This window comes from Salmo trutta, chromosome 15 (genome assembly GCF_901001165.1).
Source record: "Salmo trutta chromosome 15, fSalTru1.1, whole genome shotgun sequence".
NCBI classification, from domain to species: Eukaryota; Metazoa; Chordata; class Actinopteri; order Salmoniformes; family Salmonidae; genus Salmo; species Salmo trutta.
In genome coordinates, this window is record NC_042971.1 from 37,426,399 (window position 1) to 37,446,217 (window position 19,819).

A 19,819-nucleotide genomic window follows, 5' to 3' on the forward strand; every position below is an offset into this window, starting at 1 on the left:
GGCATGTATATGTATTCTTGAGCAGGGGGACCTTGCGGGCGCTGCAGGATTTCAGTCCTTCACGGTGTAGTGTGTTACCAATTGTTTTCTTGGTGACTATGGTCCCAGCTGCCTTGAGATCATTGACAAGATCCTCCCGTGTAGTTCTGGGCTGATTCCTCACCGTTCTCATGATCATTGCAACTCCACGAGGTGAGATCTTGCATGGAGCCCCAGGCCGAGGGATATTGACAGTTCTTTTGTGTTTCTTCCATTTGAGAATAATCGCACCAAATGTTGTCACCTTCTCACCAAGCTGCTTGGCAATGGTCTTGTAGCCCATTCCAGCCTTGTGTAGGTCTACAATCTTGTCCCTGACATCCTTGGAGAGCTCTTTGGTCTTGGCCATGGTGGAGAGTTTGGAATCTGATTGATTGATTGCTTCTGGGGACAGGTGTCTTTTATACAGGTAACAAGCTGAGATTAGGAGCACTCCCTTTAAGAGTGTGCTCCTAATCTCAGCTCGTTACCTGTATAAAAGACACCTGGGAGCCAGAAATCTTTCTGATTGAGAGGGGGTCAAATACTTATTTCCCTCATTAAAATGCAAATCAATTTATAACATTTTTGACATGCGTTTTTCTCAATATTTTTGTTGTTATTCTGTTTCTCACTGTTCAAATAAACCTAACATTAAAATTATAGACTGATCATTTCTTTGTCAGTGGGCAAACATACAAAATCTGCAGGGGATCAAATACTTTTTTCCCCCACTGTATTTATTAATTTTGTCCCATAGTGCAGAACCAACATATGTGCAAAATGTGCCCAATATGGTTACTTCTATTTCTGTGTAAATGTAACCTACAAGGCACATTGGATTAGAATACCAGTACGTTTTATGATTAATGGTCTGTCCATAACAGGCTTTAGGGTGAAATAAGAACAGTGTGACAATACATTCATTGCTCTTTATTAGTTTTCCTTAACATTTCAATAATTCCAGTTAGACAAATATGCCTGAATGGCACAGAATAGTGAGATAAATATTTTTCAGTTAAAAACTGTTTGTGAAAAGTTCCAATGCAGCCATTTTTATCCCAATATCAAATAATTTCTGGGTATCAATTATGTACCTTTCTGTGATTATTTGTTTACCATTTTCATTTAAAACAAACAAAAATAGCTTCTTAGCAAAGAGCAATTTCTAAAGTAAGAATTTAGCTAAGACTGTCTGGGAGTGGTCTGAGTGGGGAGCGGAAAACTGAAAATTTAGCGGTTATTAGCCAACATGTCTTTAACTCTTTCTTATTGGTCTGATAACACCAGGCAGGCCAAAACTCCATTCCACCAAAACAGGCTGAAATTTCAAACAGCTCTTACACAAAAAAATGGCATTATCATCATTTTCACAATTTCACAGTATTACTATAATTATTGGATAAAGATCTGAGCTGATTGGCCGAAAGACCAATTATTGGCAAAAGATCAGAATAAGGCTGCCTGTGTAAACGCAACCATTGGGCGCATTGCTCAGCCCAGGCGTTGCTGATGCATGCCAGATCTTACAGAGCCTGGATAGGTATTTTAAGTATCAACTAACCACATCATATGTTATAGCAATCTGTCAGTCAATGACAGTCGATGACGTGGCACGAAACCATTGCTTGATGCATGCAACGTCTGAGCAGGGGAACGCAACCAGTGGATGCGTTTACACAGACAGCCCAATTCTAATTTTTTATTTCACTAATTGGTATTTTGACCAATCAGATCAGCTATTTTGCCAATAATTGGGCAAAAGATCAGAATTAGGCTACCTGTGTATAAACGCAGCATTACATACTTTTGTGAGAATATCAGGATGATGCGAGCCTGGTGTTCCAGTCTGATTGGCCTCTTTGGCTACATTTAAACAGGCAGCCCAATTCTGATATTTTTTCCACTAATGTTTTTTTTGACCATTCACAGATCTTTTTCAAAGCTGATCCGATTGGTAAAAAAAATAATTATGCTGCATTTATACAAGCAGCCCATTTCGGATATTCCCCCCCCCTCACTAATTGGTCTTTTGACCAATCAGATCAGGTATAAAAAAATATCTGATCTATTTCAGAGACCAATTAGTGAAGAAATAAATATCAGAATTGAGCTGCCTGTGTAAATGCAAACATAGAAGAATTGGCCACAGCTCATACAGTATGGGACCAGGCTCAGAAATCTAATTCTAATTCTAATATTTTTTCACAAATCAGATCAGCTCTTCTACCAATAATTGGGGAAAAGATCAGAATTGGTATGCCTGTGTAAACCCAGCCTCTGTGACCACATTGTCTAATAACAAAACCTGTAGTGACAAAATAGTATCCTGTGACAAACACTTGGACTGTGTGCATACTTTAATCCTTTCAAGACTTCACATTATTAAAAGGGATAGTTCGGGAATCGAGATTTTGGCAATCCGGAAATGTCCCAGGTTAGCCCTCAGAAAGGAAAAAGCTACTCCGAAGTTAAATTGCAGCTGATATTTCAATAAATCAAACGCTCTGGTACAATCAGATTTGCATTTCCAAACAAACATGATCTCTGAACCAAACTCGTTTGCTCCCACAGCTTCACCGCAGACCTTTTATGAGAATGTTGTATGTGATACCTAGCCTCTTCCCTCCTAAAGTGGCTAAGTGATATCTACATTGCATGAACAACCATGCCCACAGCTAGAAAGTGTTGCATCCGCAACAGCATAGGCTACAAAGCTTGGGTGATTCTGAAATTACTATATGTAGAAAAATGTGTAGGGGAAATCAATTTCTGTGTAATAATAACAGTATTTGAAACAACAATAGCGAAAACAATTATAGTTAGCCTAAATATATTTCACCCCCATAGATTATACATTTTTTCACACAGCTACATCATCTTAAGTTAGCAATTTCCTTCAAACGGCACGTAGATACATTAAAATGTTCATCTGAACTATTCCTTTTAGGTTGATGCATTTAAATATTTTCATAGACAACTAGCTAAGATCTCTAAACTTTAAAGTCCATTTAGTAAAGCTAGTGTGTTATCAACAATAGATGCCGTGTTTGTCGTAAAGGATCTATTTTCCTGACTGAACATTATTTTATAAATGAAGAAGAATTAGTGAAAGGGAAATACTACTGTGGTCGTCAAACATTACCGTTTTGTGCAAATTTCTATACATACATAGTTTTAATGCTGGCTCATCAATGAAGCATTCGGTAACTTCAAGACATTTGGCATCCACTGAAGGCAATCTATGCAATGGACAGCAAATTCACTGTGTATCAACAACATGCTTCAAATAATATGAGTTATTATACCGACTAAATAACAGTGGTAAGAGAATAGATTATTTGAAATGTAGGACTTACTATATACACTATACTTTTGAAGTCATTACTGTGAGTGGATGCCGTAGGTGTAGATTCCATAGGTGCTTAGAACTGTACGGCTTGTGAGGAGTTTGATTCTGATGGTGCATTAAATGGCAAACTAAAGTGTAGCAAAGTATCCTTTTAGAAAACATGGTTGCTAACATCTAAAACGTCTCGAGGTGAGATCACTTTGACACAGTGTTGTGTTTCCAGGGATTGGAAGTGTACTTTAGGGGCTATGTAATGTGCAGCCAGTCCAACAACCCTTGCTGTAGAATATTCACCTAGTCACACAGCAGGAACCTGTGCATAGCGCAGGAGATGCAGAGATCAATCAATCAATTTTCTGGGGGATGTGGCCCATTTTGGTGCGAATGTTACGGAACAGAAAGAAGATGACTGTCGTCACGGCAATGGTCACTTCAGCTACCCAGAAGGCCATGTCCCAGCTGTAGTATTTAGCGATGGTGCTGAAGGGGAGTCCCGCAAAGAAAGCCCCAACTGCAACCAATAAAAACACAGCTAGCTTACTGATATGAATGTCTCAGAGAATTGCAGATACCCAGAAGCATGCAGTGTCTTTTTGAGAATACAGATCAAAAGGAACCAATATTGGAGACTTACCATTGGCCATGAGAGCTACGATGGCATGGGAGGACCCACAATAGTTTGATGGAGCACTTTCATTGGCTATCACACCGAACAATGCGATTGGTCCATAAGAGGAGAATCCGAACATAGCACCCAGGGAAAGTATCCAGATCTAGATGAGTGAATATGAAACAGAATATAAAACGTAATGAATGTTTTTTCATATACATCATTTCAAATTGGTCTACAACTCAGATAAATATATACTGAACAAAAATACAAAAACGCAACATGCAACAATTTCAAAGATTTTACTGAGTTACAGTTCATATAAGGAAGTCAGTCAATTGAAATCAATTCATTAGGCCCTAATCTATGGATTTCACATGACTGGGCTGGGGCACAGCCATGGGAGCCAGGCCCACCCACTGGGGAGCCAGGGCCAGCCAATCAGTTTTTTCCCCACATAAGGGCTTTACTACAGACAGAAATACTCCTCAGTTTCATCAGCTGTCCGGGTGGCTGGTTTAAGACGATCCCGCAGGTAAAGAAGCTGGATGTGGAGGTCCTGGGCTGGTGTGGTTACACGTGGTCTGAAGTTGTGAGGCCGGTTGGATGTACTGCCAAAGTTTCTAAAACAACGTTGGAGGTGGCTTATGGTAGAGAAATGAACATTCAATTCTCTGGCAACAGTTCTGGTGGAACTGTCAGCATGCCAATTGCACACTCCCTCAAAACTGTGGCATTGTGTTGTGTGACAAAGCATGATTGTTCAGTTATGTTAACAGCTTCTTGATATGCCACACCTGTCAGGTGGATGGATTATCTTGGCAAAGGATAAATGCTCACTAACAGGGATGTAAACAAATTTGTGCACAACATTTAAGAGAAATAAGCATTTTGTGCATATGGAACATTTCAGGGATCTTTTATTTCAGCTCATGAAAAATGGGACCAACACTTTACATTTTTCGTTTATATTTTTGTTCAGTATAAATATTCCTGTTCTCGCAACCAATGTACATTTTTCAACAGATAGTGTTGCCGATGACTCAGGACGTTATGTGATAAAGTGTAGAAACAAAGTAAGCAACAAACACATTTGAGTAAATTAATTATAATGGCTACCTCTTTCTCTGACAGGCCGATAAGGACAGAGAGAGGATGAAGGGCCACTACCCAGACGGGAGCTTCCTGTGCGAACAGTGATGTGACGATTAAAGATAAATGGCACAGATTATAGTGTTACATACTCCTCATTTAAAGAATAATGTAACAACTGAAAACTTACAAAAACACCACCATGAAATGACAGATTTTAATGGGAATGTTGAATTTAATGTACCTTTAGGGCCTCAGCTGTGATAGTGACACGGAACAGGTATAGGGACAAAAACATGCCAGCCATCATGGAGAGGAGGAGGACATGGCGAGGGTTACCATTGGTACCCAAACCTTGCTGTGGGACAATAAGACAATAAAAACAATGCAGAGTGATGTAAACACTTATTTGTATGTGTGATTGGTGTTGTCACTCACCCTAGCAACAGCCCTGTCAGACAGGAAGCCAGCTGCGAGGCTGCCCACCAGACCTCCAACCTCCAAGGCACTCATGTAGGAACTGCCTTTGGATGACATACAGTACCAATCAAAAGTTTGGACACACCTACTCATTCAAGGGTTTTTCTTTATTTTTACTATTTTCTACATTGTAGAATAATAGTGAAGACATCAAAACTATGAAATAACACATATGGAATCCTGCCTGTTTGGCCCTGTCCGGGGGTATCATCGGATGGGGCCACAGTGTCTTCTGATCCCTCCTGTCTCAGCCTCCAGTATTTATGCTGCAGTAGTTTATGTGTCGGGGGGCTAGGGTCAGTCTGTTACATCTGGAGTATTTCTCTTGTCTTATCCGGTGTCCTGTGTGAATTTAAATATGCTCTCTCTAATTCTCTCTTTCTTTCTTTCTCTCGGAGGACCTGAGCCCTAGGACCATGCCTCAGGACTACCTGGCATGATGACTCCTTGCTGTCCCCAGTCCACCTGGCCGTGCTGCTGCTCCAGTTTCAACTGTTCTGCCTGCGGCTATGGAACCCTGACCTGTTCACCGGACGTGGTTGTTGCACCCTCGACAACTACTATGATTATTATTATTTGACCATGCTGGTCATTTATGAACATTTTAACATCTTGACCATGTTCTGTTATAATATCCACCCGGCACAGCCAGAAGAGGACTGGCCACCCCTCATAGCCTGGTTCCTCTCTAGGTTTCTTCCTAGGTTTTTGGCCTTTCTAGGGAGTTTTTCCTAGGGAGTTTTTCCTAGCCACCGTGCTTCTTTCACATGCATTGCTTGCTGTTTGGGGTTTTAGGCTGGGTTTCTGTACAGCACTTTGAGATATCAGCTGATGTACGAAGGGCTATATAAATAAATTTGATTTGATTTTGATTTGAATCATGTAGTACCCCAAAAAACTGTTTAACAAATCTGAGATTCTTCAAAGTAGCCACCCTTTGCCTTGATGACAGCTTTGCACACTCTTGGCATTCTCTCAACCAGATTCATGAGGTAGTCACCTGGAATGAATTTCAATTAACAGGCGTGCCTTGTTAATTTGTGGAATTTCTTTCCTTAATGCGTCTGAGCCAATCAGTTGTGTTGTGACAAGGTAGGGGTTGTATACAGAAGATAGCCCTATTTGGTAAAATACCAAGTCCATATTATGGCAAGAACAGCTCAAATAAACAAAGAGAAACAATAGTCCATCACTACTTTAAGACATGAAGGTCAGTCAATCTGGAAGAGTTACCTCTGCTGCAGAGGATAAGTTCATTAGAGTTACAAGCCTCAGAAATTGCAGCCAAAATAAATGTTTCACAAGGACATCAACTGTTCAGAGGAGACTGTGTGAATCAGGCCTTCATTGAATTGCTGCAAAGAAAACACTACTAAAGGACACCAATAATAAGAAGAGACTTGCTTGGGCCAAGAAACACGAGCAATGGACATTAGACTGGTGGAAATCTGTTCTTTAGTCTGATGAGTCCAATTTGAGATTTTGGTTCCAACCACCGTGTCTTTGTGAGACGCAGAGTAGCATGAAGGAGGAGGTGTGATGGTGTGTGGGTGCTTTGCTGGTGAAACGGTCAGTGATTTATTTTGAATTCAAGGCACACCGCAGCGATACCCCATCCCATCTAGTTTGTGCTTAGTGGGACTATCATTTGTTTTTCAACAGGACAATGACCTAACACACCTCCAGGCTGTGTAAGGGCTATTTGACCAAAGAGAGTGATGGAGTGCTGCATCAGATGACCTGGCTTCCACAATCACCCGACCTCAACACAAATGAGATGGTTTGGGATGAGTTGGTCCGCAGAGTGAAGGAAAAGCATCCAACAAGTGCTCAGCACATGTGGGAACTCCTTCAAGACTGTTGGAAAAGCATTCCAGGTGAATCTGGTTAAGAGAATGCCAAAAGTGTGCAAAGCTGTCATCAAGGCAAAGGGTGGCTATTTTGAAGAGTCTCAAAAATATTTGATTTGTTTAACACTTTTTTGGTTACTACATGATTCCATATATATTATTTAATAGTTTGAGGTCTTCACTATTATTCTACAAAGTAGAAAATAGTAAAAATAAAGAAAAATTCTTGAATGAGTAGTTGTGTCCAAACTATTGACTGGTACGGTACATGATGTTAGGCAAATACCTAGATATACACTTGTAAATTGTGTGTGTGCGTTACCTATGAGGACAGTCTGGCCCTTATCCTGAATGAGATAGAGCTGGCCCCAGTCAGTGCATGCAGTCTTCACCCCGAACACTACCAGGTAGCCTAGGGACAGCACCCACAGGTATGGAGACAGCAGGAACTCACTCAGAGTACTGTCACAGTTGGCTACTGCAGGATAAAATAAATAGAAAACATGTTTTTAATGATTATGCTCCAAGTCTGTTGGACAGAGTAACCAGAGCAATACATATGGATATAGCCAATCAAAATGTACACATGGATCTTAAAACACACAAAATCAACATATGCAAAACAGTCCCCCTGTCCTGCGGTAACGGCTTTTTTTCTCCTCACCTCCTTTCTTGGCTGCGGCCTCAATGCTGGGCAGGCCCACGTCTTTGGGTTCGTTCTTTATGAACACCAGGCAGATGACAGAAAAGGATGCACAGATGATGCCTGACATGGACAGGATAGTCCTCCAGTCGTAGTAATGAAGCAATACCATAGCCAGGAGAGGACCCAATCCACCGGCCAGGTTCATGCTGCAGGACAGCACTGCCCACCATGTCCCAAACTGAGATGGCTCAAACCACTGAGTACAGAGAACAGATATGTAAACTATAGAATGAGAACACTCTGAGAACAGTAAAATAGATCTGACATCTAGACACGTGGAAAGGCAAGTCAAAACATATTCACTTTGATACTAATTTTAGACCACTGAATCAGTGTGGATACTTATTTTATCTGTCAAAACTGTAACCAGTGTCATCAGTTAACAACCTCTGAAGTTGTGCTGAGTTGCCTAAAGTGATGTAATGTAGCTCAAGCCATAACGCCACTGAAATGGCGACCGCATCAATTAACAGTAACATAACAATCCATTTGCCGGCTGACCACTTAATCCTGCCTGCAGGTTGCTTTAATACCGTATTGATCCAGAGTTCTAAGCACAGAACCAGCAGTCCACCACTGCCTCCTGCACTGTTCAAACAGTCCGGCTGAGGTGCTATCTGCATTGTTCTTATTCCATTTTTACAAACTCGCCCCACGTCCCTTCTACACTGGAGGGGAGCCTGCCACCTATTGGTCACCACACACCTCATTCAATGTAATCATTCAGATCACCACCACCTAAAAGGGGTGGGGCTAGCCCTTTAAATGCCCCACCACGAGGACTGTGTGCTCTCGTTCTCTGTGGCCGACGTTAGTAAGTCATTTAAGCGGGTTAACCCTTGCAAGGCTGCCGGCCCAGAAGGCATCCCAATCCGCATCCTCAGTGCATGTGCAGACCAACTGGATGTTTACGGACATATTCAATATCTCCATATCCCAGTCTGTTGTACCCACTTGCTTCAGGATGTTCCTGTACCCAAGAAAGCAAAGGTAACAACTAAATAATGGTTGCCCCGTAGCACTCACTTCTGTCATCATGAAGTGCTTTAAAAAGCTAAGTTAAAGATCATATCACCTCCACCTTATCCAACACCCTAGACCCACTACAATTCGCATACCGCCCCAACAGATGAATGGACGACGCAATCGCCATTGCACTGCACACTGCCCTATCCCAGCTGGACAAGATAAATGAGAATGCTGTTCCTGTTAAGGGCTTGTAAGTAAGCGTTTCGCTGTAAGGTCTACACTTGTTGTATTCGGCGCATGCGACAAATAAAGTTTGATTTGATCTACTACAGCTCAGCTTTCAACACCATAGTGGCCTCCAAGCTCATCACTAAGCTTAGAGCCCTGGGTCTGAGACCCTCCCTGTGCAACTGGGTACTGGACTTCCTGAAGTGGGCCTACCCCAAGTAGGCAACAACAACTCCGCCATGCTGATTCTCAATACGGGACCCTACAGGGGTAGGTGCGCAGTCCTCTGCTGTACTCCCTGTTCACCCATGGTCTCCAACTCAATCATCACGTTTGCTGAGAAAACAGTGGTAGGCCTGATTACCAACAATGACGAGGCAGCCTACAGGGAGGAGGGGAGAGCCCTGGTGGAGTGGTGCCAGAAAAATAACCTCTCCCTCAATATCAACAAAACGAAGGAGCCGAGTGTGGATTACAGGCGACAGCAGAGAGAACACGCCCCTATCCACATCGATGGGGCTGCAGTGGAGAGGGTATATTCAAAAGCATCAAGTTCCTCAGCTTGCACATCACTGACAACCTGACATGGTCCCTTCACACAGACAGTGTTGTGAAGGAGGCTGAAGAAATTTGGCTTGTCCCCTAAGACCCTCATTAACTTTTACAGATACACCATTGAGAGTATCCTGTTGGGCTGTAGCACTGCCTGGTACGGCAATTGCGTCGTCCGCAACCGAAGGACTCTCCAGAAGGTGGTGCGGTCAGCCCAACTCATCACCGGGGGTACACTGCCTGCCCTCCAGGACCTCTACAGCACCTGGTGTCACAGGAAGGCCAAGAAGATCATCAACGACCTCAGCCAACCAAGCCACGGCCTGTTCACCCTGCTATCATTTAGGAGGCGGGGACAGTAAAGGTGCCTCAAAGCTGGGACCGAGAGAATGATAAAACAGCTTCAATCTCCAGGGCATCAGAATGTTAAACAGTCACCACTAGCCGGTCTCCGCCCAGTACCCTGCCCTGAACCTTAGTCACTGTTACTAGCCGGCTACCACCTGGTACTCTACCATGCACCTTAGACACTCCTGCCCTATGTACATAGTCATTGATCACCTTATTAATAATGTTTACATACTGTTTTACCGACTTTATATGTATATACTGTATTCTGGTCATGGCTCATTCTATATAACTACTACTGTAAACAACATTTCTATTCATACACACCATATTTTTTACACACACACTACCAGTCAAAAGTTTTAGAACACCCAGTCATTCAAGGGTTTTCCTTTATTTTTACAATAATAGCGAAGACATCAATACTATGAAATAACACATATGTAATCATGTAGGAACCCAAAAAAGTTAAACAAATAAAAATATATTTTATATTTGAGATTCTTCAAATAGCCACCCTTTGCCTTGATGACAGCTTTGCACACTCTTGGCATTCTCTCAACCAGCTTCATGAGGTAGTCACCTGGAATGTATTTAAATTAACAGGTGTGCCTTGTTAAAAGTTAATATGTGGAATTTATTTCCTTCTTAATGTATTTGAGCCAATCAGTTGTGCTGTGACAAGGTAGGGGTGGTATACAGAAGATAGCCCTATTTGGTAAAAGACCAAGTCCATATTATGGCAAGGAGAGCTAAAATAAGCAAAGAGAAATGACAGTCCATCATTACTTTAAGACATGAAAGTCAGTCAATGCAGAACATTTCAAGAACTTTTAAAGTTTCCTCAAGTGCAGTCGCAAAAACCATCAAGCACTAAGATGAAACTGGCTCTCATGAGGACCGCCACAGGAAAGGAAGACCCAGAGTTACCTCCACTGCAGAGGATAAGTTCATTAGAGGTACGAGCCTCAGAAATTGAAGCCCAAATAAATGCTTTACAGAGCTCAAGTTACAGACATCTCAAAATCAACTGTTCAGACGAGACTGCGTGAATGGTCAAATTGCTACAAAGAAACCACAACTAAAGGACACCAATAAGAAGAAGAGACTTGCTTGAGCCAAGAAACAAGAGCAATGGACATTAGACCGGTGGAAATCTGTCCTTTGGTCTGATGAGTCCAAATTTGAGATTTTTGGTTCTAACCGCCGTGTCTTTGTGAGACGCGGTGTGGGTGAACGGATGATCTCTGCATGTGTATTTCCTACAGTAAAGCATGGAGGAGGAGGTGTTATGGTGGAGTGGTGCTTTGCTGGTGACACGGTCTGTGATTTATTTAAAATTCAAGGCACACTTAACCAGCATGGCTACCACAGCATTCTGCAGCGATATACCATCCCATCTGGTTTGCACTTAGTGGGACTATCATTTGTTTTTCAACAGGACAATGACCCAACACACCTCCAGGCTGTGTATGGGCTATTTGACCAAGAAGGAGAGTGATGGTGCTGCATCAGATGACCTGGCCTCCACAATCACCCGACCTAAACCCAATTGAGATGGTTTGGGATGAGTTGGACAGTAGTGTGAAGGAAAAGCAGCCAACAAGTGTTCAGCATATGTGGGAACTCCTTCAAGACTGTTGGAAAAGACACGCCGGTTGGAACCAAAAACATAACATTTGGACTCATCAGACTAAAGGACAGATTTTCAACAGTCTAATGATCCGCATTTCTTGGCGTCCTTTAGTAGTGGTTTCTTTGCAGCAGTCTCATCTGAACAGTTGATGTTGAGATGTGTATGTTACTTGAACTCTGAAACATTTATTTGGGCTGCAATTTCTGAGGCTGGTAACTCTAATGAACTTATCCTCTGCAGCAGAGGTGACTGTGGGTCTTCCTTTCCTGTGGCGGTCCTCATGAGAGCCAGTCTTTACCAAATATGCCTATCTTCTGTATACCACCCCTACCTTGTCACAACACAACTGATTGGCTCAAACGCATTAATAAGGAAAGAAATTCCAAAAATTAACTTTTAACAAGGCACACCTGTTAATTTAAATGCATTCCAGGTGACTACATCATGAAGCTGGTTGAGAGAATGCCAAGAGTGTGCAACCTGTCATCAAGGCAAATCATGGCTACTATGAAGAATCTCAACTATAAAATAACTATTTTTTGGTTACTACATGATTCCATGTGTTATTTCATAGTTTTGATGTCTTCACTATTATTCTACAATGTAAAAAAAAAAAAAAAAACAGTAAAAATAGAGAAAAACCCTTGAATGAGTAGGCGTGTCTAAACAGTTGACTGGTACTGTATATAAATAAAATATGTAAGTGCCTTTGAACAGGGTTTGGTAGTAGGTGCAAGGCGCACCAGTTTGAGCATGTCAAGAACTGCAACACTGCTGGGTTTTTCACATTCAGCAGTTTCCTGTGTCTATCAAAAATGGTCCACCACCCAAAGGACATCCAGCCAAGTTACAACTGTGGGAAGCATTGGAGTCAACATGGGCCAGCATCCCTGTGGAACGCTTAATGGGAACAAAACACTCAAAAAAGGTTTTAAATGCATTCAGGGGTTATCTAGACCTCCATGCCCACTATGGGAACACCATACTACGGACCCACTCAAAAAGGTTTTAAATGCATTCGGTGGGAATACAGACCTCCATGCTTGCTATGGGAGCACCCTACTATGGACTCAAGTCAATGGGGGCCGGCATGCGTGATTTATGGAGGTATGAAAAAAACATAGTCTGTCAGTGTCCACATACTTTTGTCGGCCTGGTGATTGAATGGGAACAAAACACTCAAAAACGTTTTAAATGCATTCAGGGGGCATCTATTCCTCCATGCCAACTATGGGACCACCCTACTTCGGACCCAAGTTAAGACACTTTGTAGAGTCTGTGCATAGTCACTTTAACCATACCCACATGTACATACTACCTCAATAAGCCTGACTAACCGGTGTCTGTATATAGCCTTGCTACTCTTATTTTCAAATGTCTTTTTACTGTTGTTTTATTTCTTTACTTACCTACACACACACTTTTTTTCCCCCTGCACTATTGGAGAGCCTGTAAGTAAGCATTTCACTGTAAGGTTGTATTCGGCGCACGTGACAAATAAACTTTGATTTGATGCCCAAACAAATTGAGGCTGTTCTGAGGGCAAAAGGAGGGTGCAACTCAATATTAGGACCGTGCTCTTACTGTTTTGTGCAGACTGTCAGCTTTAATTTGAGGGTATTTTCCTCCATTTCGGGTGAACCGTTTAGAAAATACAGCACTTTTTGTACATAGTCCTGCCTCCGTTTTTTTGGGACCCAAAGGTGAATTAATGTCATCAAATGTTTGGTCCCATATTCTAAAATGACACAATACATTATTTACCATTACTTTCTATAGGGCACAAAATAATCTGAAACAACCAAACCAGCAAACGCATCCAAAAAGTGTGTAGAGTCACAATATATAATCAATCATTGCGTGCTAGGAATATGGGACCCAATACTAAACTTTTGACTACTTTAATACACATAAGTAAATTTGTCCCAATACTTTTGGATCCCTCTAAAATGGGTGGACTACGTACAAAAAGTGCTGTAATTTCTAAACAGTTCACCCGATTTGGATGGAAATACCCTCAAATTAAAGCTGATGGTCTGCACTTTAACCTCTGTCATTGTGTCATTTAAAATCCAAATTGCTGGAGTACAGAGCCAAAACTAAAAAAAAGTGTCACTGTCCCAATACTTTAGGAACTCACTGGATTATATTTACCTGCCTCATTGGGTGCTAATTTGATTGAGCCTGTGTTTATTTCCCAGAGTGCTAATATTGTATATAGATGCTAATGTATAGCTTTAAGTTCTTTCAGTTTGATGTAAGTATGTTGTTTGCCGTTTATTGTCCATGTTAATGGCATATTGTATTAACAATATCTTCTTTCTGAATCATCCTAGTGTAACCACCTATATCATCATTTGTATCACCTTACTTGAAGCCTACAAAAGACCAACAAACCTGTTTTTGTAAAAAAGCTACACTCTCCTTGTGTTCTTATAGACACAACCATTGTTACCTCCCACCCATCCCTTACCAGTTTATTTGAGCTATTTTTCACTAGGACATACCTGTGTATGTAATGTGTTTGTGAAGGCCATGGCCAGGAGTCTGTATAAATACTATTCCCTGCAACTTAATCCCACTTACATATGCCAAAGCGTATTTATTCCCCGATCATTGACGGCAGCTTCTTACGACTCCTGTTGTCTTAACTCATTGTGCATTTAATTGTATCAGGAAATAAAGGATTGACATGAATGGTTGAGGGTAAGGAATGGGGGAAAACACCAATTTATATAAGCGGTAAATCATTTTTATTTCTCTCACATGTTGAATTCATATAGCACTAAAATCTACTTTAGATATTGTACAAATAGACACCACAGTATAATTTACACTGTAGTTCATTCAAATGCATATGACAGAAAACAAGTGTGAAATGTAATAGGAAGGCTGCAGTATGCAGTACATGCTGATTGAGAACAGTATTGCTCTATCTCCATGTAATAGTCCTTTCCTTGTGGCCCCTAACTCATGGACATGGCACCATGAGCACTCAGTGTTCCAAGATTACAGTTGACATAAGCTGTTGTGATTTCATGACAGAAATCACCATCTCTAGCCCATAAGGTCACTGCTATGTCATGGCAAGGGTTTGAATTCCTGACCACACTTGGGGGAGGTGAGTGACAGGTACACTCTATAGGCAAAGGGTGAAGCACATTCTCGTCACTATTCTTTTCGAAGGGATCTGTTTTTTGGGTGGGGTGTAAATACCTTCCCAAAATAATTGTGTGCATATTGCAAAGCCAAGTGTTAAAACACAGACGGCTGATGGTGCAAGCCTTTGGGTGTGAGAGTTTCCTTACTTCAGGGATTTCCTGAATGATTTTCATTATGTAATGATTGTGAATTCACCTCAGTCTATGTTACAGGAGCCTCTCCCTATAAGAGCAACAGTCTTACCTTGCGGAGCACCTTCCCACATGGTGGCCAGCCTAAGCCCTGGCCCAGACCGTTGACAAACCACAGAGCAGAAAACACAGTCACAGTGGAGGACCATGAGAAGATCACGTTGATGCCCCCCACCACCAAGAGGCCAATGGAGAAGAGCCAGCGAGCGCTGATCTGGTCAGACAATACACCACTGATGAACTTACTGATGGCATAGGCCATGGTCTGACTACTGGTGATTAGGCCTAAGAGGACAGGAGAGGAAAACACATTCTTAACAGGACATCAATCACAAGAGATATAGATCTGAACATGGTTCTAAACCTTAGATAGAAGGCCCAAAATGATTTTCTTATGTGGGTCAGTGAATTGACTAAAGATAAATACAATGTCATCTCTATACAGAGGTGTGCTTAATAAAAGTTGCTTACAGTGACTGCTTCACATTCTCTCACATAATATTGAATGAATTCACACAGCATTTCATAGGATGCATGTCTCAACAAAGATGAATTACAGTTGAAGTCGGAAGTTAAATACACTTAGGTTGGAGTCATTAAAACGCGTTTTTCAACCTCTCCACAAATTACTTGTTAACAAACTATAGTTTTGGCAAGTCGGTTAGGACATCTACTTTGTGCATGACACAAGTCATTTTTCCAACAATTGTTTACAGACAGATTATTTCACTTAAATTCACTGTATCACAATTCCAGTGGGTCAGAAGTTTACATACACTAAGTTGACTGTGCCTTTAAACAGCTTGATACATTCCAGAAAATTATGTAATGGCTTTAGAAGCTTCCGATAGGCTAATTGACATCATTTGAGTCAATTGGAGCTGTACCTGTGGATGTATTTCAGGGCCTACCTTCAAACTCAGTGCTTCTTTGCTTGACATCATGGGAAAAACTAAATAAATCAGCCAAGACCTCAGAAAAATAATTGTTGACCTCCACAAGTCTGGTTCATCCTTGGGAGCAATTTCCAAACGCCTGAAGGTACCACGTTCATCTGTACAAACAATAGTACGCAAGTATAAACACCATGGGACCACGCAGCCGTCATACCACTCAGGAAGGAGACACATTCTGTCTCCTAGAGATGAACGTACTTTGGTGCGAAAAGTGCAAATCAATCCCAGAACAGCAGCAAAGGACCTTGTGAAGATGCTGGAGGAAACAGGTACAAAAGTATCTATATTCACAGTAAAACGAGTCCTATATTGACATAACCTGAAAGGCCGCTCAGCAAGGAAGAAATCACTGCTCCAAAACCACCATAAGAAAGCCAGACTACGGTTTGCAACTGCACATGGGGACAAAGATCGTACTTTTTGGAGAAATGTTCTCTGGTCTGATGGAACAAAAATAGAACTGTTTGGCCATAATGACCATCGATATGTTTGGAGGAAAAAGGGGGATGCTTGCAAGCCGAAAAACACCATCCCAACCGTGAAGCACGGGGGTGGCAGCATCATGTAGTGGGGGTGCATTGCTGCAGGAGGAACAGGTGCACTTCACAAAATAGATGGCATCATGAGGTAGGAAAATGATGTGGATATATTGAAGCAACATCTCAAGACATCAGTCAGGAAGTTAAAGCTTGGTCGCAAATGGGTCTTCCAAATGGACAATGACCCCAAGCATACTTCCAAAGTTGTGGCAAAATGGCTTAAGGACAACAAAGTCAAGGTATTGGAGTGGCCATCACAAAGCCCTGACCTCAATCCTATAGAAAATGTGTGGGCTGAACTGAAAAAGCGTGTGCGAGCAAGGAGGCCTACAAGCCTGATTCAGTTACACCAGCTCTGTCAGGAGGAATGGGCCATAATTCACCCAACTTATTGTGGGAAGCTTGTGGAAGGCTACACGAAACATTTGACTCAAGTTAAACAATCTAAAGGCAATGCTACCAAATACTAATTGAGTGTATGTAAACTTCTGACCCACTGGGAATGTGATGAAAGAAATAAAAGCTGAAATAAATCACTCTAGTATTATTCTGACATTTCACATTCTTAAAATAAAGTGGTGATCCTAACTCACCTAAGACAGGGAATTTTACTAGGATTAAATGTCAGGAATTGTGAAAAACTGAGTTTAAATGTATTTGACTAAGGTGTATGTAAACTTCCAACTTCAACTGTATATAGCATAAGACTGCTCTTACCCAAGTCTTCCTTGTCCAGTTTAATCTCCTCCATCACAGAGGGCATGACAAAAGAGAAGGTCTTCCTGTTGAAGTAGTACAGGGAGTAGCCAGTAAACATGGAGAAGAAGATAACGATACGATAGTATCCATAACCAGTGGCCCCCATGATTCCAGAGGTAATCAGACCAATCTCTTGGAGCAAAAATCTAAAGGTTGTAAATTGTTAATTTCCCAGGTAAAAAAATAAGAATAATACTTCAGATTTGCTCTCTCCAAATGATGCAAATCACTGTTTTAGGGAATGCTGGCTCTGAAATTCTTTAGCGTTTGTAACAAAACCAATCACATTGCGTGATGCCGTTACCAGTGTATGGGGTTACTGGCCAACTTTCCTTTGGGTAGAGATACCATGCGCATGTTCACAGAGCAACAATTGAGATGTGGCACTAGGTTGATAACACTGATTCAATCTTGCCCAGGTGGATGTGGATGGACTTTACAGAAAAGCAGCCATCTCCCTGTTACTCTCTGACATAGCTGGTGCTTCTACTGTACTACACATTTAGGACTGTCCCTTCTCTTCCAGTCTGCCTCTAGGAACTTCCAGGCTATTATTTCTCCTGTATGTGGATGTTGCTGTCTGTTCTCTGTCCCAGCTGTCGTTCTTTCTGAGGGGTGGAAATTCCACAGCAGGCCCAGTCTCTGTGGAGGTCCAGGTAGTATCAGAAGACGGGACCCTCACACACAATGCCTAGAAACACAAACCAATACTTCAGAATACACAGATCAATAATCAACAATTGATTAATCTATGATACATCAATGAACAATTAACATTTTTGTTTCCACAATACAAAATCAGGCCAGCCAATGCATGATTCATAATGCAATTATGACAAAAGGAACAATGGCAGAAATAAAGCACATTTTTAAGATCCTCTCTGGTCAGCTAATCCCCAGTGGGCTACTGTATAATGTTGGGTGATTTAAAGTCTGGGGTGCCGCTTTAATCTCATATCGGACAAACTCTTGAACTTTGACATTGACCACCACCACCACCACCACACATTGCCAAAACATTTCATTGAATCACTCCAGCACTACAATCTAACTTAGATTTTGAGCAACATGTAGACTGTTGAGACCCAATGATAGACTATTTAATGCTTTAAAACTCATAAAATTATCAAAGGCAGTGGAGGCTGCTGCAAGGACAGCTCATAATAATGGCTGGAATGGAGCAAATGGAATGGCATCAAACACATGGAAACCATGTGTTTGATGCATTTGATACCATTCCACTACCTGCTCCAGCCATTACCATGAGCCTGTCGGCCCCAATTAAGGTGCCACCAACTTCCTGCGGTCAAAAGAAAAATAACATTTGAAAAGATAATTACTCTGCATAGTTTGCGTGCAAAGAATAGTTGATTCTAAAATACTGAAGCAAACTATCTTTTCTGTTATTAATACACCAGGGTCAAGTTTGATATATTGTAGTAGTTAGGAAATAAGCATAGAAAATAACTCAATACCAAAACAACACATCCTCAATCATAGCCTTGGAAAAGTGACTGGAGAGCACAGAAATTAACGCATCCACTCTCTCTAGCAAACGCCAACTTCAATGTAGGCCTACATTAGTTCTGACGTTATACTTCATTGAAACACTGTTGCATGACCCCCGTGGACAACATCTTGATAGTTACATTCTATCTACATAACAATTAAGGACATGTTTGGTACCTTGTTTCGACAGGATCCCTCTCGCTGCTGAGGCTAACATACCCACTGAAACAGGAACTGCTGTCTTGCTCTGTGCTCTCATTGGGCAATTGAGCTGACATTCATGGTAGGAGGCGTTCCTACCGCATCGTTTTCTGCTATACGTAGGTTCAAGGTTGAAGGAACGAACCGACTGCAAAATGTAATCCTTTGAATCTGCACTGTCTGACAGCACGCATGGGCTGAGAAAAGGTTTACATTATATCCAAAAGAGCTACTACCAAAAATCGCATGCTCACATTTTATTAAACAATTTTTTCACAGTTTATTAAACATGTCATGATGGCATTCTGGAAGATTCATATTCTATAGTATTCCATTATATTTTATCGTATTCTATTTTCTTTCAATAATAAAATGAAACAACCATATTTTTAACATTATGCTTTACTCCCACAAAGGTTGGTACATGTCAGCCAATCAATATACGTTTGAATCATGATCTAAATACGACTGAGGACATCTAGTGGTCAAAGGACAACACCTTGAAAGACGCGCTCCAGCTAATGTTGAATTTATCCTGTTGAAAAACAATATCCCATGTATAATAAATACAGTAATGTAGGCCTACACACACTTAAGGTTAAAAATACATGTTTTGAGCAAAATAGTGTATTTTTAGACATAACTGCAAAGTTCAAGGAGT

The 19,819-nt window shown here is 41.4% G+C and overlaps 1 protein-coding gene across 1 annotated transcript; it reads right to left on the minus strand.

Annotated features, from left to right (window-relative positions):
- Positions 1 to 1,928: 1,928 nt before the first annotated feature.
- LOC115148929 (glucose-6-phosphate exchanger SLC37A4) lies at positions 1,929 to 19,201 on the minus strand. Its single transcript, XM_029691254.1, has 10 exons — positions 19,135 to 19,201; positions 17,407 to 18,139; positions 15,247 to 15,479; positions 8,067 to 8,304; positions 7,725 to 7,880; positions 5,511 to 5,596; positions 5,317 to 5,430; positions 5,100 to 5,165; positions 4,005 to 4,143; positions 1,929 to 3,881 (listed from the first exon to the last, which is right to left on the minus strand). The coding sequence occupies exons 2-10, from the start codon at positions 17,552 to 17,554 to the stop codon at positions 3,715 to 3,717; spliced, it is 1,347 nt and encodes a 448-aa protein (XP_029547114.1). The 5' UTR covers positions 17,555 to 18,139; positions 19,135 to 19,201; the 3' UTR covers positions 1,929 to 3,714.
- Positions 19,202 to 19,819: the final 618 nt, after the last annotated feature.

Bases quoted from the DNA above. Each gene is read 5' to 3' on its own strand.
- LOC115148929 (XM_029691254.1), bottom strand. From the start codon at position 17,554: ATGGGGGCCACTGGTTATGGATACTATCGTATCGTTATCTTCTTCTCC. The intron at 8,305-15,246 runs GTAAGACTGTTG...CTCTGTACTCAG, and splicing joins GTGGGAAGGTGCTCCGCAAG to TGGTTTGAGCCATCTCAGTT. The intron at 4,144-5,099 runs GTAGCCATTATA...TCACTCATCTAG, and splicing joins TCGGCCTGTCAGAGAAAGAG to ATCTGGATACTTTCCCTGGG.